This window comes from Felis catus, chromosome D2 (assembly GCF_018350175.1).
Source record: "Felis catus isolate Fca126 chromosome D2, F.catus_Fca126_mat1.0, whole genome shotgun sequence".
NCBI classification, from domain to species: Eukaryota; Metazoa; Chordata; class Mammalia; order Carnivora; family Felidae; genus Felis; species Felis catus.
In genome coordinates this window covers 46,552,313-46,579,292 of record NC_058378.1, presented here as the reverse complement: position 1 = coordinate 46,579,292, position 26,980 = coordinate 46,552,313, and the positions used below count along the sequence as shown (strand labels likewise).

The 26,980-nt window shown below is 43.9% G+C and overlaps 1 protein-coding gene across 18 annotated transcripts in view; it reads right to left on the bottom strand.

Moving 5' to 3' along the window:
- Positions 1 to 26,980, bottom strand: part of WDFY4 (WDFY family member 4) — a 292,757-nt gene that overhangs the window by 223,102 nt on the left and 42,675 nt on the right. For 17 of the 18 annotated variants that reach the window (XM_045040306.1, XM_045040307.1, XM_045040305.1 and 14 more), the window contains 4 exons: positions 26,038 to 26,490; positions 23,637 to 23,741; positions 21,607 to 21,797; positions 13,653 to 14,233 (listed from right to left, as the gene is read on the bottom strand). In XM_045040306.1, coding sequence (XP_044896241.1) covers positions 13,653 to 14,233; positions 21,607 to 21,797; positions 23,637 to 23,741; positions 26,038 to 26,490 — 1,330 coding nt within the window. Of the gene's footprint in view, positions 1 to 13,652; positions 14,234 to 20,064; positions 20,778 to 21,606; positions 21,798 to 23,636; positions 23,742 to 26,037; positions 26,491 to 26,980 lie in introns of those variants that run through there. The other variant, XM_045040308.1, reaches the window with a different exon arrangement.

Here is a 26,980-nt window from a genome sequence, read left to right as displayed (position 1 = left end):
GGAAGGAAGGAAGGAAGGAAGGAAGGAAGGAAGGAAGGAATCATAGACTTATATAAAAGGAAAAACATAGTATGTCTGTGGATTGGAAGATCTAATATATTTGTCTCAATTCTCTCCAAATTCATCTTAGATTTAATGTAATTCCAATCAAGATCCCAACAGTTTTGTAGATATAGGCAGGCTGATCATTATATTTACATATACTAGTATAGCCAGAAGCAAAGGAACTAAAATAATTGAAGCAATTTTGAAAAGGAAGAATACATTTGGAGAACTCACATTAGCTGGTGTTATGACTTATTACACAGCTACAGTGATCAAGACAGTATTAGTGAAGGGCTAGACACACAGATCAATGGAACAGAAGAGAGTCCAGAAAAAGACTTACATAAATACGGCCAATTGATTTTTCACAAAGGGACAAAGATAATTCAATGGAAATGGATAATATTTTCAACAAATGGCACAGGAGGAATTAGATATCCAAATGCAAACAAAAATAGTAAATCTCAAATTAAACTTCACACCGTGCAGTAAAAGAAATTCAAAATGGATCATAAACCTATAAAACTTTTAAAAGAAAACATAGTAGAAAATCTTTGTGGCCTTGAGTTTGGCAAAGATTTCTTAGATATAATACCAAAATCCCAATAAAATAAAAACATGAATAAATTGTGCTGCATAAAAATAAAAGATTTTCAATCTGTAAAAGTCACTTTAACAATGAAAAGACAAGCTACAGACTGGGAGAAAATCCTTGCAGCCATACAATGGAGTACTACTCAGCAATCAAAATGCATGAACAATTCACACAACAAATTGGATGGACATCAGAGGCCTTATGCTGAATGCAAAAGACTAGCCTCCAAAGAGTACACATTGTATACCCACATTTATATGGTTTAATGGAAAAGACAAAACTATAGGGATACATCAGTTGTTACCAGGGGTTAGGGGTTTACTATCAAGGAGCAACATTCAGGAACTATTTGAGGTGATGGGACTGTTCTATATCCCAATTCTGGTGGTGGTCACATGGCTCTAAATTAAGTGAATTAAAACCCATAGAAGTTCACAGAAAAAAAAAAGGGACTTTTACTATATGTAAATTCAAAACTTAATAAGAAAAATAAAAACAAATGCACGAAAACCCACAAATCTAATCCCAAATTACAAACACCTGATTTTCTTTTTTTTTTAATTTTTCTTAATATTGATTTATTTTTGAGAGAGAGACAGACAGACAGACAGCACTCGAGTAGGGGAGGTGTAGAGAGAGAGGGAGACACAGACCCTGAAGCAGGCTCCAGGCTCTGAGCTGTTAGCACAGAGCCCGACGCGGGGCTTGAACCCACGAACCGTGAGATTGTGACCTGAGCTGAAGTCATATGCTTAACTGACTGGGCCACCCAGGCGCCCCACAAACACCTGATTTTCAAACATTTTGGCCAGAGCACTACTCTCATAACCTGTGGCCACATCGTCCTTGGCACCATCAGCCTAAAAAGAATGGCTAAGTTGCCAGGAGTACATCTCCCCTTGGTGTTAATTTATTCAATTCAATGGAACAAATATTTATTGACCTAACTATTGGCCAGGCGCTATTCAAGCACCCTGGATACATCTATAAATAAACTAAACTAAAGCCCACACCCGGGTGTGAGGGGAGTAGTGTAGATAATAAAGATAAACATAATAAATATGTAAATTATAAATAATAAAAGTTATTTTTTTTAATTTTTTTTAACATTTATTTATTTTTGAGATAGGGAGAGACAGAGCATGAACAGGGGAGGGTCAGAGCGAGGGAGACACAGAATCTGAAACAGGCTCCAGGCTCTGAGCTGGCAGCACAGAGCCCGACGCGGGGCTCGAACTCACGGACCATGAGATCATGACCTGAGCCAAAGTCAGCCGCTTAACCGACTGAGCCACCCAGGCGCCCCAAAAGTTATTATTATTATACAATACATACTACATTATTACAATAGAGTATAATATGTTAATATATTAGCATGAATAAGTAAATTATACATTATGAAGGAAGATAAGTGCCATTGGGAGAAAACATGAAGAGTGCTGGGGTGGAGGAAGGAAGCAATTTGCAATTTTAATTTGGGTGGCAGAGTTGGCCTCCTTGAGAAGGTGACAACTGGGCAGACTTGAAAGATGGGATGCAGATATCCTGAGGAAAAGCGTTTCAAGCAAAGGGAACAGCCAGCAAAAAGCCTTAAGGTGGGAGTATGTCCGGTATGTTCAGGGAACAGCAAGGAAGCCTATATTAATTACCTTGATACTAAGGCTACACAAACAAAAAACTACAGACAAGATCCCTAACGAATATACATGGAAAAACCGCCAACAACATACTAGCAAACCAACTCCAACAGCATATTTAAAGGATTGTACACTATGATCAAGTGGAGATTATCCCAGGAATGCAGGCTGTGAGTGATTCAATATGAGAAAATCAGTCAATGTAACGCACCACATTAGCAGACAAAGGGGAAGAAAAACAAATGATTGCCTCAGTTGATGTAGAAAAGCATTTGACAATATCCAACACCCTTTCATGATAAAAAACACTCAGAAAACCAAGAATCAATAAAGACTTCCTCAACATGATAAAGGGCATTTATGAAAAGCCTGCAGCTAACATACTCAGTGGTAAAAGCTGGTCCTCAAATTCATATGGAATTGCAAGGAACTCTAAATAGTCACAACGATATTTAAAAAGAACAAAGTTGGACTGCTCACACATCCTGAGTTCAAAACTTACCATAATGCTACAGTAATCAAAACAGTGTGGTACAGGCTTGACACATAGTCCAGTGGAATAAGATTGAGTCTTCAACAAGGATGCTAGGACCATTCGCTGGAGAAAGAATAGAATCTTCAACACATGGTCCTGAGAGAAACGGATAGCCACATGCAAAAGAATGAAGATGAACTCTGGCCTCACATCATATAATGGATCAATGACCTTAAACACAAGAGCCAAAATTATAAAACTTTTAGGGGAAAACACAGAGGTAAATCTTCGTATCTTTGGGTTTGGCAATGGATTCTTACATGTAACACCAGAATCATAAGCAACAAAAGAAAAAAGAGATCACATAGATGTCATCAAAATTAAAAGCTTTTGTGCATCAGAGGACATTATGAAGAGAGCAATCTACAGAATGGGAGAGAATATTTGCAAATCATAAAACTGATAAGGGTCTATTATCCATAATATACAAAGAACTTATACAACTAAACAACAAAAAGAGAAACAATCCAATTTCAAAATGAGCAAAGGACTTGAACAGATATTTCTCCAAAGAAAATTTACAAATGGCCAGCAAGCACAGGAAGATGTTCATCATTCAGCCAACAGAGAAGTGCAAATCAAAACCGCAGTGAACCACTTACGCCACACTCAAGAGGATGGCTGTCAATTTTTTTAATAGAAGATAAGTACCGGTAAACACCTGGAGAAATTGGAAACTTCATAGATTTCTGGTTAGAATTTATAAATTTTGTTCAGCTACCATGGAAGACTGTTTGGTGGTTCCTCAAAAAATTAAACCTAGAATTATCCTTTGATCCAGCAATTCCACTCCTACGTATTTACACAAAACAACTACAAAGACTCAAATAAATATATGTCTGTGTATGTTCACAGCAGCACTATTTATAATAGCTAAAAGGTGAAAACAAACCAAATGTCCATCAGCAGATGAATGGAAAAACAAATTGTGGTGTATACATACAGTGGGATGATATTCACCCATAATAAAGTAATAAAGTACAGATATATGTTACAACGGGGATGAACCTTGAAAACATGCTAAGTGAAGGAAGCCAGACAGAAAAGGCTACCTGTTGTGTGATGCTATTTATGTGAAATATCCAAATTAGTAAATCCAAAGAGACAGAAAACCTGGCTGTGGCACAGTGGTTGGCTGAAGGAATGGGAACATATACAGGGTTTTCCTTTTAGGGGAATGAAAATATTTTGGAACTAGATAGAGGTAGTGTTTGCACATCATGAAGATTCTAAATGCCACTGAGTTGTCTGCTTTAAAATTGTTGTTTTGGGGCACCTGGGTGGTTCAGTCAGTTAAGCATCTGACTCTCGATCTTGGCTCAGGTCATGATCTCACAGTTCATGAGTTCAAAACCCCCATCAGGCTCCACACTGATGGCGAGCAGTGTGCTTGGGATTCTGTCTCTCCTTCCCTCTGTGCCTCCCCTGCTTGTGCATTCTCTCCCCCCCCCCTCTCAAAATAAATAAATAAACTTAAAAATATATATAAAATACAATTATGAATTTCATGTTATGTGAATTTACCTTAATAAAAAAAGTTAGATGTTTAACAAATGTTTTTAAGGAAAAGATGCCTAGCACCTGGGGAAGATGTTCTCGAAGTGTAATGTGCTTAAAAATAACAAGAAGAGATTTTTTAAAAATCCCTACACTCCCAACCCAGTGACTGTGATTCAGGAAATCTGGTTGATGAGACTGTATCTTAGCATGTTCACAACTGATTCTGATGAGGGAAGGTAGGCTATAGGGGCCACACTATGAGAAGCATTGCTCTGAGGTATGGATCCCATGAGCAGGAATGGGAAGTGGGGTTTTGAATCCCAGGGAGGGCAGACACTGGTACCCCGTCGTATTCCGGGATGGCTTGTATCTTACAAAAGACCTGTGCATATAACTGAAAGTTATAATCCAAGAATACATGATTATCCGTATCTCTCAAAGCCCAGAGGCGAGGACAGGGAAAGAGGGATGTTTGGTCAAATTTTACAAAGAGTGATGTCATTTCAGTTGAAAAACCCTAGAGGCCTTTGGGGGGATCTGAACCAGTGAGGACGCTCCACATCACACAATGCCCAAGCTTGGCTATCCCCATTCCCCCCCACCCCCCAACCCCGAGACCGCAGCCCACACCACAGGAGATGGTGCTCAGATCCGGGTATTTTTCCTGCTTAGTTGTGGAAGTCAGACTACCCCTCGTCTGGACTATATCCAGATTCTCGGGGCGGGGTTAAGTTACTCTGTCTCTTCTTACTACAGCTGGTGGATTCCTGAGCGATTAGTTAGAAAATTAAAGGTTAATACGATCTCGTTGTGGCAGTCCGCACAGGCCACTCCAGACAGCCACCACCTTCTCCCAAACCAGATCTTCACCAGGGCTTCCCTGTCAGGACCTGGGCCAGCCCCTCCTCCTGCACGCTCATGATTGGTTACCAAGGCCTTGACATTATGTCCTACAGAGGTCTCAGAAGGTTCTCCTGCTAGCAGCCTGCTATCTGGGCTCCAGCCATCGCCATCCGTGAGGGGAGAGACCCACATCTCCTGTGTTCCTGCCCCTCCTCTTTCTCATTTCTACCCAACTCTCTGCCCCCCGCCCCCCGACCACACACACACACACACACACACACACACACACACACCAGAGTAGCCTCTGCAACATGCCTGCCTGCTCCCACAGAATAACACCCCCCTCATGCCCGCCCTCGTGCCAGTCATGCCCGGACCCCCTTCCAAGCTAAGGTCGCAGGACTCCACTCGAGTGTGTGGCTCCGAGTCTCTGCGGTCCCTGCCAAGGCCTGGAGCTTTCCTCACTCAGCATGGCTGATTTTGGGTCTCTCCGTCAGGCCTTGGAATGCCCTCTCCAACCCCTCCCGGTCCAGGCACCTGTCTCTCTCATCACAGCTTAGCTCAGAGATCCTTTCATCCAGGAAGGCCCCACAGAGCCCCCCTCTCCCAGAGTGTTAGGTGCACTGCTCCGTTTCCCCCTTAATTTCTGGGGCTGTCCCTGTATAACACCGACCACACAGGTGTAATGATCCCCTCACACTTCTGATTCTCCCACATGCGGTTGTAGGGTCGGGGCAGGCGTCATTTGCCCCCTTCCCCCAAGTCCTCACCAGGGCCTGGCCCCATGCTGGCACTCCCTGAGTGCTTACTGAAATTCTGGACTCGAGTTCTCTGGACTAGATGGTCTACCACGAAGGGAGCCAGAGAGGGGTAGATAGGAGCAGGCTTCCAAAGGAGCCACAAGACCCCGGCCCCTGGGACAGTGTTAGGGACACACTTGGGCAGCCATCCTGTGGCAGGCGGGGAAGACCGACTCTGCACCAGGCTGCATGGCAGCCTTAACAGTCTGAGCCCTCCCAATCCCAAAAGCCACCACAAGAAACAGGAGTCCTCCCTTGGGAGGGGGGGGGAGGGCCAAAAACCACAAAGAAGACCAAACCCCGAATATGCTGCTTTTTTCCTATGCATACCGACTTATGATCAAGTTTAATTTATAAATTAGGCCCAGCAAGAGGTTAATAGCACCTAAAAGCAAATAGAAAAATTATTAACAATATGCCATGATGAAAGTTATGTGAATGTGGGCTCTCTCTCAAAATAGCTTCTTGTACAGTGCTCACCCTGCTTGTGGGGACGTGAGACCGTAAAATACCCAGAGGTGAGAAGAAGGAACGTGAAGGATGCAGGCATGTGACTCTGCCTTAGGCTACTATCGGCCTTCTGAGGAATGGTCAGGAGGAGGGTCACCTGCTTCCAGACCATGGCTGGCTGCCAGAAACGAAACGGTGGAAATCGAAACCTCAGACGGGGGTCGCGGCGGACCCCCGCCGTTTAAGAGAAAGCTCCCTGCGAAGCCACAGCTCCATAGGAGGAAGGTCAGGCTTTTTTGGGTGGGTGCCTCCTGCCCAGCTGGGTTCTCACACCTGAGATGTACAACCAACACACATGTCTGCACGCACACACACACACACACACACACCATGCACACACACTCTCAATCCACGGCCATCCAGAGGAGCATGGAAAAGCAAACCTAGCCTGAATGGCAGATGTGACAGAGCCAGAGGCCCTCGGGAGGCGACTGCTCAGGGGAGTCACCAGGGAAAGAGCCAGGCCACTCTCCGTGACCACCTAAGACCCAGATCCAAGACTGCCCGCAGGCATTGATGTTTGGAAGGTGGGATGCTGATGTCAAGGAGGTCTGAGGGGGGACCAGCAGCAGAGGGACACCCTCCAAAACACCTCCATCCCAGGGCCTCCAGCCTCAAAGAGAGCCGCAAAAAGTCAGGCCTTAATGCAGCCTGGCCTACAGAACTTCTGATTCCAGCAAACCCTAGACTACCCTAGAGGTTTGGGCATATAGCAGTGTTTGAGCTACTGTGAAAAAGGCAAAGCGTTCACGTAATTTAATTTTACAGTTTGCCAGACACCCTCGCTGGGTCTTTTGAATTGACAGCTTATCACATGTGCATCCAGAAAGTAAAATCTTGCTGGGTTTTGAACCTCGCGATATTTACTAATTACGAGATCCTATCCCAGATGAACAGCAGCAGAGGAGGACAAAGGACTGTTGAGGGCTCTGGTCTGCGGAACGTCCACAAAGGAAATGGAAACATTTAGGACTAAATAACATTGAAAGTGCCAAGTAAGGAAACTTGCACCTCACAGCTAAAGTAAAGAACAGAGACATTTGCATTTTGCATTTAAAAAGAGGACTGAAAATCAGTCTCCTAATCAATTAAATTAAGAGGAATACCAGAATAAACCAAAGCGAAGAAGACATAATAAGAATGAACAAACGAAGACAGAAATAGAAAATTTACGCATGAGAGATGGGAAAAGCTGAAAGTTGCTTCATGGGACACACAAATAAATAAACCCCCTGTCAAGAATGTTGGGGGTGGGGGGGTGGAGGGGAAAGAAAGGACACAAACAATCCTGTCAGGAACCAAAAGTTAAAAAAGGATATTAGGAACAGCCCTGTGTCAGTAAATTGAAACTTAGATGGAATGGGAAAATGAACTTTAAAAATGGCTAAGAATGATTCAAGAAGAAATCTGAATTTATCCTCACAAAAATAAATCTTAACAAGAAAACATCAGGCTTATGAGGGTTTTACTGGCAGACTCTATCACAAAGCTAAGGAATAGAAATCTTTGCCTGGTGCACACTGCTTTCCTGCTGAAACACGTCCCCTTATCGGCGTGCATTCCTGCCACAACTTAAGTTCAAATTACAAGTCATCGAGATGGTTCCTTTTGTTGACATAATGAACAAAAGTCAGCCTGTGAGGCCCCGCAGGAGCTACAAGAGGTCAAATGCGAAGGCAGGAACCAAACCCTCTGATAGCCAACAGAGCTGGCTGCTTTTGAAGTGCTCCTGCTTTTGAAGAGGCACGTCTCTGGTCCCAGTTGTAGAGAGTGGCCCTTCTAGACCACAAAGCCCGTCCCTCCACAGTTCTGCCCAAAGGCCTCCATGGCTTCCCATCACCCCTGCAAGATAAGACGAAAATGGCCCAATGTGGTGAGCAGGCAAGGCCCACCGTGGCCTGACCCACTCCTCTCTCCGTCTTCACCTCCAGACCCTCACTGTGGATCAGCTGGCCAAGAAGGAGGTCACCCATCTCAGGTAACAGGATCTGGTAAATACCAGAGAAGGTCAGCATATGGTGTGGGATGCAGTGTGTGGGTGTCCTGTGTGGGGTGTGTGTGTGTGTGTGTGTGTGTGTGTGTGTGTGTGTGTGAGTGTGAGGGATGTGGTGTGTGGGTGTCCTGTGTGGAATGTGTGTGTAAGCGGTGTGGATGTGTGGTATATGTGTGATGTGGGGGGGGGGGGGATGTATGTTTCCTAGAGATTATACACTCTATGTTTTAGACATCACATATGTATTTGGGCAATTCCCTAATACATAACTTCCGTTTTATGAACAACATTCCTCAAATCATAGTTGTTACATGGATTGAACCAACTAATGCTTGTGGAGAACTGGGCACAGCATCTGGTGCACAAGTGCTCAATGAACAGCAGCTGTGATCACTATCCTCTCCAATCCTCACCTCACAGCAGCCCTCGGAGCAGATACTCTCATTATCTCTGCCTTCAAATCAGGAAATCAAAGCTCAGAGACATAAAATAACAGGCCCAAGGAACATGGCCACTAAGACCTAGAGAACTCTGCCTGAGTCGAAAGCCCACAGCCTCTGCCCCTCCTCCCTGGAGAGCAGGGCCCACGTTGCACAGGTGGGACTGAGCCAAGTCACTTGCTGAGTGTCCGTGGTGGGCTGGGATGAACACCCTGTCCCCATTCCCAGCCCACTGACCTGGCTTCACCTCACAGATTCTCTCATGACAGACTAGGGTTTCACTCCTTCTCAAACCATCAAGGAATGTCAACGGTGATGTATTTCTTTTAATGAGGAAAAAATTGCTCTATTTATGAAATCTGACTCTTACACATTTAAAAATTACTCATCATGAACCCAAGATGACATCTGACACAAGGATTCATCTAGAAAGAATTTGGGCTGATGCCGTCGATAGGGTAGAGACCAAACTTTAAACTGTAGGCTATTGTGTCAGAACATGTGGAAAATCATCACCATGATAATGGGAGTTTCCAGAAGAAGCAGGAAGAACACACACACACATATACACATACACAGGTCTTGCAAGTGGACCTGGGATCAGAATCTGGCTCTATCATTTCCTTACTAAATGTGTGACTTTGGCCATGTTATGTATCCTTTCTTAGCCTTGGTTTCTTTATTGGTAAAGTTCTAGGACTGAGAGGGAATTAAATGAAAATAAGTGTTTAGTGCTTAGCTCCCAGAGACATCAAAAAATGACTACTACTTGTCATCACTCAATACCACCGTCTGGTGCCGACAACTATTTCCCTACCCTCTAAGAGCTGGAAGAATAGGGTTCGACACTGACATTCCAAGTTGACCTGCAGGCCATCCAGGTGGCCAGGGTAGAGGCCTCCTTGGGGACACCCTCCCCCAGAATAGAAAGATCAGAGAGCCTCAGAAAGGGAATTCTCCCCAAGACAAAACAAGAAGAGAAGGGCCTCGGGGTCCTGAGTGTCTCAGTTGGTTAAGCATCTGACTTCGGTTCAGGTCATGATCTCATGGCTCATGAGTTTGAGCCCCACATCGTGCTCTGTGCTGATGGCTCAGAGCCCGGAGCCTGCTTTGGATTTTGTGTCTTCTTCTCTCTCTCTGCCCTTCCCCTGCTCTCTCTCTCTCTCTCTCTCTCTCTGTCTCAAAAATAAAGAAACATTAAAAATTAATTAATTAATTAAAAATTTAAAAAATAAAAAAGAGCTCATAGATACAAAGAACAGATTGGTGGTTGCCAGAACCAGGGGACGGGGGTGGACAAAATAAATGAAGGGAGTCAAAAGGTACAAACTTACAGTTTTAAAAGAAATAAGTCATAGGAATATAAGGTACAGCATGGTGACTATAGTTAATAACACTATATTGCATATTTGAAAATTGCACAGAGAATAAGTCTTAAAAGCTTTTATCACAAGAAAAAAATTGTAACTAGTGTGGTGATGGGTGTTATTAACTAGACTTATGTGGTGATCATTTTGCAATATATACAAGTATCGAATCACTATGTTTTATACTAAAAGTAATATAATGTCATATAGTCAATTATACCTCAGTAAAAAAAAATACATGAATAAATGCCTTATTTGATGGATTAACTAAAGTTAGATTTATGTTAGATTGATGGACTGCACAAAATTAATATTGGGCAACAGTAATATATACATAAGAAATGTAAGTATACATTTAAGAGTTATATTAAGTGTTTACATATTACATATGTAACACATATTTACTGGAAATAGGATAAAGATAACAGCATAGTAAACACTAAATAGTTAAACATTATGAGGATGCTATTAAATTATTTTAGGATAACCACTAAAAGGCTAATAGAGAGCATAAGATCAAATCAGTAGATGGAAAAAATTAAATAAAAAAATGAAAATTCTAATAATTCAGCGTTTTTTTTTGTTTTTTTTTTTTTTTTTTTTTGGGACAGAGAGAGACAGAGCATGAACGGGGGAGGGGCAGAGAGAGAGGGAGACACAGAATCGGAAACAGGCTCCAGGCTCTGAGCCATCAGCCCAGAGCCTGACAGGGGCTCGAACTCACGGACCGCGAGATCGTGACCTGGCTGAAGTCGGACGCTTAACCGACTGCGCCACCCAGGCGCCCCGAAAATTCTAATAATTCAAAAGAAAACAAGAAAAAGATCAAAAGAAAAAGTGGGACAAATAGAAAATACAAAATAACAAAGTAACAATAATTTCAAACATGTTAATAATTATAAAAATATAAACAGAGCACATGCTTCAGTAACCAAAAAGTATCACACTGGGTTAAATGACAAAATAAAGCAAAAACAAAAATAGCTCTCTACAAAAAGCACACCTAAAACATCAGGACACAGAAACCTTAAAACGAAGGAATTTAAAAAAAAAAAAAAATTCCGGGCACACACTAACCAAAAGAAAGCTGATATAGCCTTATTAGTATTAGAAAAAGTTATTCTTATGACAAAATGTACTATTGGAGATAAAGAAGGCCACCATATGAGGTAAAAAATTTTGATTCCACGAGATGATATAAAAATTGTAAATATGTGAGATTCAAATAGCCTCAGATATATGTAAGGTAAAAATTAACAGAAATTAACAAATCTATGAATATAATGAAAAATATTTCACATATCTTAGCAACTGATATTGTCAAACAGATTAAATGATCTGAAAATCTGAAGAAGACCCTTGACCAGTTTGATCCAAAGGACATAAATAGAACCTTGACTCTAACAACTGGAAAATATTCATTCTTTTCAAGCACACATGGAACAGTTAGGAAGATTTATCACACTGGAGGCCGCAAAGTCAAGCTCAACTACTTTCAAAGAATTACCATCAAACAGTCCACCATCTCTCATGATGATAAAATTAGAAATTAGCAAGGAAAGAAAATGACCAAAAACACTCTGTAACTTTGGAAATCCACAAGTCAAACAAGATTCAAGAAGGAAACTCTAAGTCACAAAGGAAATGGAAACATTTAGGACTAAATAACATTGAGAGTGCCACGTAAGGAAACTTGCACCTCACAGCTAAAGTAAAGGACAGAGACATTCGCATTTTGCATTTAAAAAGAGGACTGAAAATCAGTCTCCTAATCAATTAAATTAAGAGGAATACCAGAATAAACCAAAGCAAAGAAGACATAATAAGAATGAACAAACGAAGACAGAAATAGAAAATTTACGCATGAGAGATGGGAAAAGCTGAAAGTTGCTTCATGGGACACACAAATAAATAAACCCCCTGTCAAGAATGTTGGGGGGGGGGGGGGGAAGAAAGGACACAAACAATCCTGTCAGGAGCCAAAAGTTAAAAAAGGATATTAGGAACAGCCTTATGTCAGTAAATTGAAACTTAGATAGAATGGGAAAATGAACTTTAAAAATGGCTAAGAATGATTCAAGAAGAAATCTGAATTTATCCTCACAAAAATAAATCTTAACAAGAAAACATCAGGCTTATGAGGGTTTTACTGGCAGACTCTATCGCAAAGCTAAGGAATAGAAATAGTAACCTACGTTACTATTACTTCCAGAGAATAGAAGAGTCAACACTGACCAACTCGCGTTATGAGGTTACCGCAAACTTTATCATAAAAACAGTCAAGAAAAGAGCATGGAAGGAAAAGCTTTTTCAGGAGCAAAGGTCCTTATAAAAAATTAGCAAATCAAAGCCAGCAATAAATGTATCATGAGCAAGTTGGTAGCTGCATGAATGCAAGATTAGGAAACCAATTAATTTAGCATGTTAGCTGATGAAACGAGAACAATCATATGATTATCTCCGTAGAGATCTGGCATCCTTCCCCCTCACCACCAGCCCTCCACACTGAAATCTGACCGATCCAACATATTTGGATTAAAATGTGCAGTGTCTTTCAGAAGGGTGTCCCGTGGCAGTCAATGTAAGATGGCTTGGAGAGGTGGTAGGCAGGAGAGTTTCTTGCAATATTAATTTATGTTTTGTCCTTGCTCCCTGGGGAGAACCCAAAAGATATCCAACTACTGCTGTTGTGCTTTCGTTTTCCCTGCCCCCCCTAAGGAAGGAGGGGTGTTCTTTGCTCTCCCTTGCTTTAGTGGAAGTCTGTCTTACAGGAATGAAAGTCTGGAGTCATGGAGGAGATGGGCCTGTGAAGTAAGAGGAGATCATCGTCTTTGTTACAGGAAGTGGAAGCAATGTGAAAGACCAGGAAGAACCAGGGATGGGGAAGGACGATGTGGTCATCCTGTAAGTCAAAGGACCTCCTCCCACACCCTGGCAGTGCAGGGGCAAGGGTGAGGGCAGCGGGTAAGATAAGGCCCCCCAAAGGCTGCCCAGCACACCATGGAGGCCAGGCACAGGCACCAAGGCTCCCAGGAGCAGCAGCAAGGATGCCGAAGCAGAAAGTGAGATTATCAGCAGAGTTCTGCCCTCCGTTTCCAAGATCTGGTAAGCCCCCTGGTTCTCGTGCAACTCAAAAGCAGCCTCCAACCATCTGTTGATTGACTCAGATTGGTTTTCTGCCTGCTCCCAAAGGCAGAGGAGACTGGAGCCAAAGTTAACTTGAGTTAAAAAAAAAAAAAAAAAAAAAAAAAAGTCACGTGACGTTTTTGCACACCTAGTTTGCAGTCAAGGCTTCCTACCCACCACCCATGCACAGGATATTTGGGGGGGAAATGGGAGACAGATACACTGATGACCCGATTACGGAAGTGGGCAGCAAAGCTCTACCTCTCCTCCAGGTCTGGCCACAGCTTGAAGTTGCCTTGGGGGTCACTGCCGGCGTCTTCCTTCTGGGCATGCGGAGCTGGGTCTTGCCCAGCCCTCGGGGGCTCCTTCAGGTCTCTGCGCAGGTGGAGGGTGCCACCGGCCATGCTGTCCAGAAAGCTGAGGATCTGGAGGCAGCTCTGTATCTTGGGTGGGAATGGGCTGGCAGAGGCAAAGGCCGCACTCAGGAAGTCAGCAAATGGCCTGGCCTTTGTGTCTGCCTCCGAGTGCAGAGGGGCTCCCTCTTCCTCCTGCGCCCCGAAACATCCCAGCAAACAGAGGTCCTCGGCCAGCTTCTCAAAAAGCCCATTCTTCTTGAAGAAGTCACTGTTGACAGGGTCCAGGTGCAATGCCGCAGACAAGGCACAGAGGGTGTGCAGGACCAGGTCCAGGGTCTGGCTGGGGGACACCATCCCCCACGCCTGCGGCGGGGGCTCCTGGAGAGACCCCTCCAGGTCAGAGAGCAGGGACAGGAGTCCATTGAACCCACTGGACACTCTGAAAGCAGCACGGCCTTTGGGGGTGTCCAGGATCCTGAGTAGAGACTGAAACACCAACAGGATAAAAATGAGGAAAGCGCAGGAGACAACTTGTTAACGCAGAGCCCTGACACATCCCTGCCAAAGCACTGCACCTGCTCTCGCCTGTTCGAGTGGTAGGAAATGCAAGCTACCAGAGGGTGATTCTGAAACAGGGGGAGGTCTATATTGTTCCTCCTCATTTTAGTTGCCCCTCAGTGCCTGCTTTCAAATGGCGGCTGCTAAAGCCTATGCTGATGTATAAGGTTGGTTTACCGTCCTGGATCTTAACTTCAATGCATCTCCCTCCAGAAAGCTCTCTTTGACCCCTGCCTTATTCTTACCCCAGGCCGAGAGCTCACATAGCCCCCTCTCATTTGTTGAACCCAGTTCTCTTCACACTTTACTGAAGTGACTTGAAAACTGCCTCAGCCCTCCACTAGATTGAAGCTCCGTGAAATCAGGCAACGCACTGCTGTGGAATGTAGCACGCACTTAATAAATATTTGCTGAATGAGTGGAATGAACCACCTCTTATACTGCAAAGGAGACCCACAATACAATCTCTGTAGTTTATTATTTATCTCCCTCTCTGTGCAAACGTAAGTACCTCTATTAAGTGGAGAAAGAGAATAAAACGAGTCTACTTAAAATCTGGTGTGCAAATATGAAGGAATCAAGGTAGAGAAGAGAAGCATTTCATGGAAGGAAACATAAGTATAGTAAATAGAATAGACCATGTGTGGAGTTCAGGCTATGCGTAACATACATTGTGGAATCGAACTTCTCCAGATCACTGAGATTTTACTGGACACATTTTTATTTCCTTCTGCCATCAAACATTTATTGAACCCTTACAGTGTGCCCTTCATTGAGTGCAGTGGTGGTGCACACTAGGTAGTTAACAAATGTTTCGAAGGGAAGGAAGGAAAGGAGGATGAAAGGAAGGGAGGAAGGGAGAAATGGAGGGAGGGAGGGAGAAAAGACTGTATTCAAGTAATTCTCATTCTGTGCTAAAGCTTCACACCTGAAAGTGAAGAATGTATGGATGATTTTAGATAAATATTAAAAGCCTCTAGCTTTTGGTGTTTTCATATTTATTATTCACGGAAGTTGCTTGGGACTTCATCTGAGACCATCTTGCATGTGCTTCCAAGACAGTGGCCAATACTTGTGGTTTCATCAGCAGATTTTGGAGGAAGGTATAAATTGTTTTATCCTCTAATGCCCTAGTGGCACAAGAAAGGGGATTTTCTGGGCAGGCACAATTTCAAGCCAATTCCAAGATGCTTGAGACAAGGTTCAAAGAAAAAAGTGAAAGGCAACTCCCAATTTAGTGTGTGTGTGTTGGGGGCTGATTCTGTGTCTTAAATGCCTGGTCTAGGGTGACAATATAGAGCATGATATGCAAAACTTAATGACCAAAGAGAAAACTGGTAGGTCAGGAAAATAAAAGGAGGGAAGGGACTAAATCTTCAAACTCTCATGGAGAGAAAGTCAAACAAAAACTTAGTAAAGTTTTAAGTAACCATTAAATATGAATTTCATGCACTTTGGGGGAAGAAAGTTAATTTTCCAGCTCTATCTTTAAAATGCTGGTAATCTTAATCCAACGCCATTGATGTGAAACAATATAACATGTATCCCTAAGACCCAAATTTTCTTTTCTAATATTATATTCCTCTCCTCTTGGAGAGGAATATAATATTATTATATTATATATAATATATATATAATATATATTATATTATTATTATATTACTATATTACTATATTATATAGTATATATTACTATATATACTATATATACTGCACCCCGAAACATCCCAGCAAACAGAGGTCCTCGGCCAGCTTCTCAAAAAGCCCATTCTTCTTGAAGAAGATACATGTTATATTGTTTCATATATACTATATTATGTAGTATATATTACTATATTACTATATACTATATTACTATATTATATATATGGAGAGCAGCCTGAGATGCTCAGTGGGCAGTCAACCCCATTTTGGGAGCAGGAGAACACAAAATGAGCCAGAACTACCTGAATGCACATGGCCAAGGACTCTTTCAAAGAGGAAGACAAAGGAGATGCTTAAAGTCCTCCACTGTCCCATCTATGACATTTCAAGATAGCAAAAAAATATATATAAATAAAAATAAAGTTTGTAGTAAGTAGGAGAATCCATGAAAGGCCAGAGTCCATGCTTACATTCAAAATGGACAAAAAATTATAGAAAATAGAAAAATGCATCCTTACCAATATGGGTCAATTGATCTTTTCCTGGCTATAGGAAAAGAAAATCCACAACTTCTAGCGCTTAGCTCAATGATTAGCCACCACAGCTCAGGGGAATGGCTATGGGGAAACTGAATTGTCATTTTGTTTTTTGAAAGCAATTCAGCACCAGGGCCACCCACTAACAGGGGGTCAAATCAGAGTCATGGGAGAGACGTCAGGGAAAGAGGCTTTCCAAACTGCCAGAAAGATGGAGGCAAAAACGAAATATTAAGGATGAGGCGGTGACGATGGCTTTCTCTCTTCTCTTGGGTGAAGATATGGCCAAACTACTTCTGAATTTGGCTGAAACCCCAGGAAAAGTTGACTTTGTAGGCAGGTCCTTCAAAGAAGCATGTAGACTGTTAAAGCAGGTTCTCTAGAAGGGTGGTGTTCAGTGAGTGTGAAGCTTATGGTGTAGCAACAGTAAGACTTCTAGAAGGGCAAGGCCTTTCTCTGTATAGATAGCATCAGCACAGCTGCCTGCCCCCACAGCCCACCCATTGGACTCTGAGGCCAAGACAGGCCACACATAGACCTACTGCATCTGTGCCGGCCTTGTGTGAGCAACTCACTCCCAACAGAATAGTATTTCTCCCACCAAGTTGGAAACATACTCTAACCTTGAAGTGTGTGTGTTGCTACCGGCCTCTTCCCACCGACTGATAACCCACACGAAAGGATGAACACTGGGGTCTTGTACGGCGTGCATTGCTTTGTCTGCGTCTGACCTTATGCCTGGTCATGTGACTCATGCCGTGAAAAATAAATAAACCACGAAGACGGTGGGAAATCTTAAGCTCTAGGATGGTAAGCGATCTAAATTCATGTGAGTGCTTTCAGTGGCTCCTGAAACCACCAAGAGGTTGTTTAAGGTAAATGGATTGGATGAAGCTCTGCTGTTTATCACAAGGGCACATGACAAAACAAATATGAAAAATGGAGAATGATCAAAAAACAAACGAATCAAATTACAGGCAATTGTCTGAGCACTGGATGACCACCGAACTCCCCTCTTATTAAAGAAACTGCGTTCCAATCATCCAATTTGACAACAGACATTGCTCAAAAGGGCTCCATCATTCCGAGTATCGAGAGCAGATACCGTTAAAACAGAGCAACCCAATGACGGTCCTTCTTATGATCTGTGTCTCTCAGAGGGTCTGTCCCCTGTAACTCCTACATGGCTCCTTTCTCCTCCTGTTGGGAGGGGGGAGGAGAAAGAAATGGCTGTCCTTAATTGTTGCTTTGTTTGATTTATTAAATTTGGAATCATTATCTAAAATGGGGGTAATCTCATTAGAACTTAGACTGCTCTATTATTTCTTGGGATGGGGTTAATTTCATATTTGCAGAGTCATAAAGTAAAGAGTCCAAAATCCAATTACAAAGGCTTAATTTCATAGCAACTAAAGAGAAACATTTCTATCATAAAGGAAAATAAATACTGCGTTACTTCGGGAAACGATTTGTCAGGAACTGGGGGCCTAGAACGAGGGTCTCCATTACTGTCATTCAACTTTGCATGATAATGCATCACCTAGGCTTGCGAGTCTGCGGAAGGGAGTAAATTTAATCAGCTGAAGTCAAAGTAATCAGGCTGGGGTTGACACATTTCAAGAAAGGTCAGCGTTAAGCACATTTTCTCCTCCTTAACTCAGTTACCATGTCATCGTCTCTGAGTTCGTATTCCTCCGGCTTGAATCTATAAAATGGATGTCTGCTGCAAAGCGCTAACTAGGTTAGGACTAACAGGATTTATTTCACATTCCATTATTTGTTATTCCTCATAATTTTCCATGTGTCACGCTGGAAGACTGGTGAGGTAATGTGATTAAGCACAGAGTTGAACAGCTAAATGTATATTAGCAAATCAATCTGAATTTGTGCATAACCCAATCATGGTCCCACTGGCAGTGGAGAGGAAATTCATTTGCCTACATTATTCTTTAACTCAATTATCATTTGCCAGAATTAGGTGGTGAAGTCACAAGTGCTTGCGTATTGGTATGGAAGTGCCACTGGATTTTGGAAACCACTGCCCTAAGTTGGGTGTTTCTGGATGAATTTTCTTCTCCAAAGAAGCTGGCTGATGGCCTCAGGGAAGGGAAGCGAGGGTCACACGTTGATGTGAATGCATGTCAAAGATGGCAAAGCTTTGGTGGGGGCAGAGGGTACTGCCTTTGAGGTCACCTCACTCCATCACCTCCCCCTCATCCTACGTCTGACTTGCTTTGTGGGCACAGTGCTTTGGGCAAAGTCCACGCTCAACTTAGAAAGAGGGAGATCTGGCCAGAAAGAGCTAATTTTACATCTTTGTTTCTAAAGTTCCAACAGATTCCCAAGATGCGGATTCTAGATTAGACTCCAGAAAACATCAAACATTGGCTAGTCGCTCACGTAACTCGGTGGTGGGCAAGTCGGGAACAACCCCATGTCCCCTCACTATGCATTGGAGGAACAAAGTGTCAATAGCCCACGTCCCGTGAGAGCATTAATAGCTCCACGCATCATCCCCCAACTTCCCAGCAGTGACATGGCACCCGGGAGAAGACAGCACATTGAACACAGGGTATGACTTTGTTAAATAAGCTTATACAGTGTTAATCCCTTGATAGTGTGATTCTGAAGTGATACTGAATCTGTAAAACACCATAAAGGCTTCACATCGCTAATTCTAGAAATTCAGTCCTATTACCCAAGGGCTGACGCTCCACTAAGGTGCCTCTGGGCTGCAGAGTAAATAAGATGAACTTTCCACGAGCAAAGCAGAGTACACTTCTCTATAATGGACACAGAAACCCTTGTTCTCTCCAAGCAAAAAGTAAATCCAAAACTTTCCTCTCTGTGGGTCTGTCTGACTCTCAGTGTGAAAATCTCAGAAACAGATGGGGATTGCAATTTTCATCCCCTAGGAAACCAAAGTCCTGACTACTGGGGTCGTGGTTTCTATGTTGCTTATCAGAATAAGGCTCATGTTGGGGCGCCTGGGTGGCGCAGTCGGTTAAGCGTCCGACTTCAGCCAGGTCACGATCTCGCGGTCCGTGAGTTCGAGCCCCGCGTCGGGCTCTGGGCTGATGGCTCGGAGCCTGGAGCCTGTTTCCGATTCTGTGTCTCCCTCTCTCTCTGCCCCTCCCCTGTTCATGCTCTATCTCTCTCTGTCCCAAAAATAATAAATAAATAAATAAATAAATAAATAAATAAATAAATAAATAAAAGAATAAGGCTCATGTGAATCAGGACGAAGACAGATATGTGAGGAAAAAAATGTAATAAGCAGCACAAAGAAAAGAGGAAGGATCCTTAGATTTTAAGTCACTTGTCTAAGATTCAAACTCAACTCACAATTTATATTAGACGCTTCCTGGACATGTTCCTGCCGGAATGTTAAGACTGGACCACGTGGGGGTGCCTGGGTGGCTCAGTCGGTTAAGCATCCAACTTCAGCTCAGGTCATGATCTCGCAGTTGGTGGGTTTGAGCCCGGCGTCGGGCTCTGTGCTGACAGCTCAGAGCCTGGAGTCCGCTTCGAATTTTGTGTCTCCCTCTCTCTCTGCCTCTCCCCCACTTGCATTCTGTCTCTCTCTCTCTCTCAAAAATAAACATTAAAAAAATTAAAAAAAAAAAAAAGATTGGACCGCATGAAGCTAAAGTCCTTCCTAGCTGCAAATTGCCACTAATTCTTGCTATGTCTTTCGCTTCAGCTCCTTCACATGTTCCCCTCACTTCCTTTACCTCACATAATCATGAGACTCTAGGATCTTTCAAAAGACAGTTAACTTTTTGTTTCATAGAAGCCTGGTTTTATTTCATACAAAACTGATTTCTTTGGCTTTATAATTAAATCATTGTTTTGGTTCTTGTCATCTGTGAAATGCATGATAATTATGGTCATAATGTCACTTTTGGATGGGCTTCTCATGATGCTTTGGCCATGCCGAACCCTGCAGGCTCTGGCCACGTGACTGATGGTGGGAACACATGTGTCTGATGGTCACATGACATGACTAGCTCTGCAGAGAGGTAAGTTGGTAAAAGAAACCGAGCACTGTTCTCTAAGTGTTAAAAGCGTTTTGTGCAGAAAGAGTCATGGCTGAGCAAGCCTGACGGTTTAATTCTGGAAGTCAGACCAACTCCATATTTTTTTTAATTCACCAGTGATCAAGGTATGTATGTTACTGAGATATGTGTTTTGCATGGGGTTGTGTTGCATACATACGTGAGAGGTCCCCAAGTCAGCCTCCTGGGGGATATTTGCATTTACATCTGGTGGTGATGACATTCATCATCATTCTAATTGTTTTAAGATAATTTGATGATTATTAACAGTACTACAAAAACCAAAACTTATACTCATCTTTGTTACCCACAAGTGACACCCTAGTTTCACTCCTCCCCTTTGTGTCCTCTGGGCCCATGCCTCTCCCTGCCTCTTCTTTCCTCTTCCCAGCTCAAACATCCTTCTCTGCAAGCCTTCCTCAACATGCAAGGCAGGATGGAGCTCTCCTACTCCTCTGCCCCCATGGCAGCCTGCACTCCGTACTTTCCAGGTCATTACCACACTGCACTGCCATGACCGCTCACTCATCATGAGCCCTAGTCTATGAGCTCCCAGATGGCAAAGACTATATCTCATTCAACTGTGTGTCCCAGGTTGGTAGAGGGTAGACACTAAATGCTGGTCAAGTAAACAAGGCAGCTGCTTGCCCCCTGTAGTCTGATTCAGACTACACTTCCACAGTTTACAGCATTGCTGGGAAGACTACATTTCCCGGCACCCCTTGCATCCAAATGAGTTGTACCCAAAGGAAGTCAGACAGAAGTTAACGTGTGCCGGTTCCAGGCCAGCAGAACACTTGTGCAATTCTTTGTCTGCTGGCTGGATTCGATGCCCAGGTTCCCTGAATGGTTATCCCCTCCCATCAGAGATTGGACTATTCATAGGAAAGAAACTCCCCATGTGTGAGGCTACTGAGGACATGGGATTTCTTTGTTATAGCAGCTAGTACTACCCTACCCGTACGATACCGTGACCGACTGAATGAGTGAGCGCGTGTGCACATGTCGATCACCAGCTGCATGTCCGTGGGAAAGCCCAGCACAAAGGAAGACTTGACATCACCTGCAGAAGATCCAGTTTCAGCTCCAGCTCCCCTTGAGTGGAGGAGCACAAAGCGCCCACAATGATGCTCATGTACTCCTCAGCGTTGATGACAGAGAGCTGCTCCAAGATGCTGAGTGAGGCCTCTCGGTACCACTCAACGTCCAGGAAGATCTTGATGAAGGGCACCATGCCGTGGTCTTTCAGGACAACTGTGGACCAGACAGACAGTATGAGGCTAGAGCAAGGGAGCCTCGGCACCTTAGTTTTAACGACAAGCAAAGCTTTCTCCTGCAACATCCGAGTTTGTTTTGCTCCCTTTATACGTGTCTCCACGTTGTTCCATTAGAAACTCTTTTTTTTTTCAAAACCCATACCCACTGTTAAAACTAGAAGAAAAGAGAAATAGTGGAGCTGAGAATTAAAAAAAAAAAAAAACAAAAACTAAACAGATAAATCAAAAAAAGAAACCTTGCCTTTTTATTCTATGAAATTTTTGTTTTTGAAATTTTTTTTCAAAAAAACTTTCACTGCACTAGTCTTTTTTAAAAACCTACTACAAACTTTAACTAGACAACACTTCTGTCCGTTATTGCCACTTAATACCCTAAATCCAGGGCCAATGGCAATTCTCTCTCTTCTCTGCCAAAATTCTTACTGCAAACAAAACATAACTGAATCACATGTGGAATAAGAACTAGGAAGTAACTGGATCGTTCAAGTGGCATGATGTAGATTTGAGCAGGTCAACTCTGTGAGACAGGATTTCTCCAAGTATGGGTCAGGTACCCCTACATGGAAATCACCTTGGAAGGCTGTTTAAAAATAGATTCCTGTGCTCTACCTTGACCAGCTACTAATTTAACTCTCCGGGAATCAGCCTAGGAATATGTTTTTTCTTTTTTTAATTTGAGAGACAGAGACAGAAAGAGACAGAGAACACACAAGTTTGAGACAGGGGAAGAGGGGGAGAGAGAGGATCTTAAGCAGGCTCCACGCTCAGCACAGAGCCCCATGCAGGGCTCAATCCCACAACCTTGGGATCGTAACCTGAGCTGAAATCAAGAGTCAGATGTTCACTGACTGAGCCATTCAAGTAGCCCTAGGAATATGCATTTTAACTAGCACCTCCAGGGAACCTTTTATAGTCTAACATTAAAGACCCTCTGCATATGAATTAATCATTCACATTTGGTACAGTTGATCTATGAGGGCCTCAGATAAAGACACCCCAAATCACCAAACTCACTGATGTCACTTTGTTAATACACCTACTTCATAACATAATATTTATGTATGTATAGTTAATGCACCCATTAAAAACTAAACAAAAACAAAAACAAAAACTTGGAAGCTGCATGATCTTAGGAAGCCAAAAATGTTTTAGATGGATGGAGCTACTGAGTCCATCATGGGCTGGAAGCTTATCAAATTAAGTCTCTTAAAAATGATTAGTTTTCTTTACTCATAGCTTTACAATTTGGATTTTTTTTTTAAAGCACGTTAGTTGGTGCAGCAGGATAGGAATAGGTTTTACTTGAAAGAGGAGGAGCAGGGGCGCCTGGGTGGCACAGTCGGTTAAGCGTCCGACTTCAGCCAGGTCACGATCTCGCGGTCCGGGAGTTCGAGCCCCGCGTCGGGCTCTGGGCTGATGGCTCAGAGCCTGGAGCCTGTTTCCGATTCTGTGTCTCCCTCTCTCTCTGCCCCTCCCCTGTTCATGCTCTGTCTCTCTCTGTCCCAAAAATAAATAAACGTTGAAAAAAAAAATTTAAAAAAGAAAGAGGAGGAGCATTCTGTGGTCTCATAAATTTAGGCTATCTCTTTAGGATATCTCTATCCCAACCTTAATTAGCAGCCTTAAAAGTAAAAGCCGTCAACCAAGATGTCTACAAATTTACTGACGATCACTGGACATCAACCAGCAAATGGACATTAGCCACAACCTTAGCGCTGGTTATTCCTTGGGTATAACCTTTGAGCACTGACATAAATCACTGGAGACAGCTAATGTTTCCCAGGCAGTGACAAGACAAGGTTGGTACCATCCTTACCTGCATTCCGAACTGAGCCTCTCAGAAGTGTGACTACAGTTCTCAGCATCACACAGGTCAGTTCTCTCTCTGGATCCTGAACACCAAGCGTGGACTCTTTGTTTCCTGGCATATTTAAGAACCGATAAATAAAATCTTCAGTATACATGGTATGATCTCAAATCTCTGGTTTCGTTAGTTTTCCATACTCGTAAGGAAATGAGAACATAATGCTTCTATTTTAAATGAGTGTGCATCCTGATTCATAAGATCTAACCCTATAACCCCTTCCTTATACCATGGATCTCCAACTTGAGCACATTAAAATCCCCTGGAGGGCTTGTTGAAATCCAGAAGCTGGAATTCTTCCCTAGAGTTTCTAGCATAGGAGGTCTTAGGTGGGGTCCTATAACTTCATTTTTCTGAAGTTCCCAGGTGATGCTGATGGAACTGCTCTGAGGACCACCCTTGAGAACCACCACCCTACATAATGTCTGAAGCCCCACCTCTTTGACTTTCTTTTGGACAGTTTTATACTTTGCCATTCATGCCTGGGAGGAAGGATCTGCCAGTTCACACCTGAGGGTAGACATGGTTGAGAGATTCTGGAGTGGATAAGTGCTTCCGTTAGATCCACAATGGCAAATCAGGCCTGTGTGTTCGCTTATGAATCCCCAGTGCCAGAAAAGTGCCTGACACGAGCAGGAAGCTCCATCCATCTTTGGAAATGAATGAATGAATGAATGAAGGTAGTTTATTAACCAGGAGGCAAGGTATCTAAGAAGAGTAAGAAACATTTAACCACAGAAAACATAAAGACCAGATACATCAGCTCACAAAAAAGTTCTGGGAATTGTGATAGGTCTGGGGATTGGATTGAAAAGCAAATTCAGTACCAGGCAGCTGAGAAGCAATACACAGGAAGGTAACACAGAAACATTAAACAAAAAGACCATGCAAAGGGCAGTGGGAAAAAAGCACATAGCAAGATATTCTCCAAGGCCTGGCCCAGAGGCCCAGATGTGTAAAGACAGAAGCTCCTCATCTTCAATCTTGACCCTATTTGCAAATACTCCCAGGGAGATGTGAGTCCTTCCTGGCCTCCCCAAGGTGCCTGTCCATCTCAGTCCTCGATGCAGTAACACAGAAGCTACAGGGTTAAGACTAATGAACATTTTTGAGCACTTGAGCATTTCTTCTCCAGACACAGCAGTGAGACCTTTTCAGTATTTCTTCACTTAATTCTTACTAGATCCCTAGGACGTAGATATTTTTGCACCCATTTAACAGAGGAAGAAACAGGCTCAGAGAGGTGAAGTAACTTGTTCAGGATCACTCAGCTCATAAGTAACACCCCCTCCAGGGCTGTCTGGTCCCAGCGCCCACACTCTCTCACTCAGCTTCTTCCCATCACACAGGCCCGGGGAGCAGACAGACTGATGACTTTAGCTTGAGTCTGAAGCCCAGTTCCAAAAGCAGCTGATGGCTAGAAGGCCCTCAGCCCCTCCCAGCCAGTGCAGTAGGAGAAAAGGCCATAAGGTGGGGAGAAGTAAATGGCTGGATTCAGTGTCCTAATCCCTCCTCCAAACTGAATCCCAGAGGTGCAGGTGCAAACAGAGTGAGGGAAAGCCAGGAAGAACTGGGAAAGGAGTTTTCATGCCCTGGCTCCTATCTGCAGGTTGATGGAGGTGGGGGTTATGGAGAAACCACACAGACCGGCCCCAGCAGGGCGTGTGCATGGGGGGTGGCTAGGCAGTGAGAGAGCCCGGGCCAGCACTCCCGCCTGGATAGAAGGCACCCGGAAGACCCATAGGGGTAGCAAAGGCTGCTGAGGTTGAGAGCCCAAGGTAGGGGTGAAGGGACATTGCCAAAGAGCCACAGGTGCACAGCCCAGCAGGGCACACAAAAGCCGGACGAGACTTGGAGAGGGAAGCTGGACAGCACTGTTCACTGCTCTAAGCAGGAGACCATGGGGCCTGACAGCACTGAAAGGAGGCCGTGTACCAGATGAGCCCACACGTACACAGGTCCCTCACCCTCTGCTTGCCGGGGCCCCAGGCCTCCTCGAATTCCCTTGGCTTCCTGGTGTCTCCCCATCTACATACATCTACATAGCAGACGGTGCAGGAGATATCTCTGCCAGCTGAGAATTCATCAGACCTGACTCAGCCCCATGAGTCTGTTTAAAGTTCCACCCATCCCTCTGGTCTCTTCATGGGGAAGATCAGTCCAGTTATAGCAAACAGAGAGGCCGCCTGCCCTTTAAAGCCACATGCCCCAAGGGACCTTCTCCGACCCTCATGTTGCCGGGTGACCTGGGGACGCTCACTTTTTTCTGTTATGTTGATGGGGGGTGGAGTGGCACCCGCCCGCCCAGGCCCAGCCTGTTCCCTCCAACCCTCCCGACGCTCTTGGGAGTCACCTGACTTCCTCAGGATCTTGGCCCGCTTCCGCAGCTGGGCCAGCAGCAGACCCAGGAGACCCGAGTCCCGGAAGATGTCGGTGAAAAGCAAGTCCCTGCCGGCTATCCTGAGGACACTCTGCAGGGCCACGAGGGCGCAGGGTGACTCAGGACTCTCCTTGATCAAGCACTGCACCTTCCGCAGGATTTCATGGGGCACATAATGCAGCTCGAACACCAGGGCCTCCAGCAGCTGGAAGAATTGCTTTTGCACCGGGGCCGGCTTCAGGGGCACAATCTCCACGAACTGCGAGATGGGCTGCAGGGTCCACTCCAGCAGGAAGAAGTTGCGGGCGTTCCAGACCCACATGGTCCTGATGGCTGACAGGACCTTGGTGCAGAGGACAGGGTTGCTGGCTTTGTGGAAAACATTCTGTAGGACTTGGAAGGCCTGAAGATTCTTAACGGTCACCCCTGGGGACGAAAGGAGGGTTAACCCTGCAGGTCATTTCTCCTGCCTGTGCCTAGAAATACGCGGTGGCATTACCACTGGGAAATACCTTTCGGTTTCTATTTTCTAACTCCTGTGGGTAAATGTCTATCAGAAATCCAGGAAAGCCAGCTGCCCAGAGTGTGAGCAAGGCTGGAACTGCATTGTCCAAGATGCAGTGGCTCACCGAGCACTGGAAATGTGCCCATTCAACTGAGATGGTCCATGCGTGTAAAAATACACACCGGATCTCCAAGATACAGCACAAGGAAAAGAAGGCCAAAATAAATGCCATTAATACCTATTTATATTGACCACATATTGAAATGGCAATATTTTGGATATATTGGGTTAAATAAACTACATTATGAAAAAGAAACTACTTCTTCATATTTTTTTTTAAATATGGCTACTAGACCATTAAAAATTATGCGATACGTCTAGCGTTATTGGGCAGGGGTGGGCTGGAGGGTT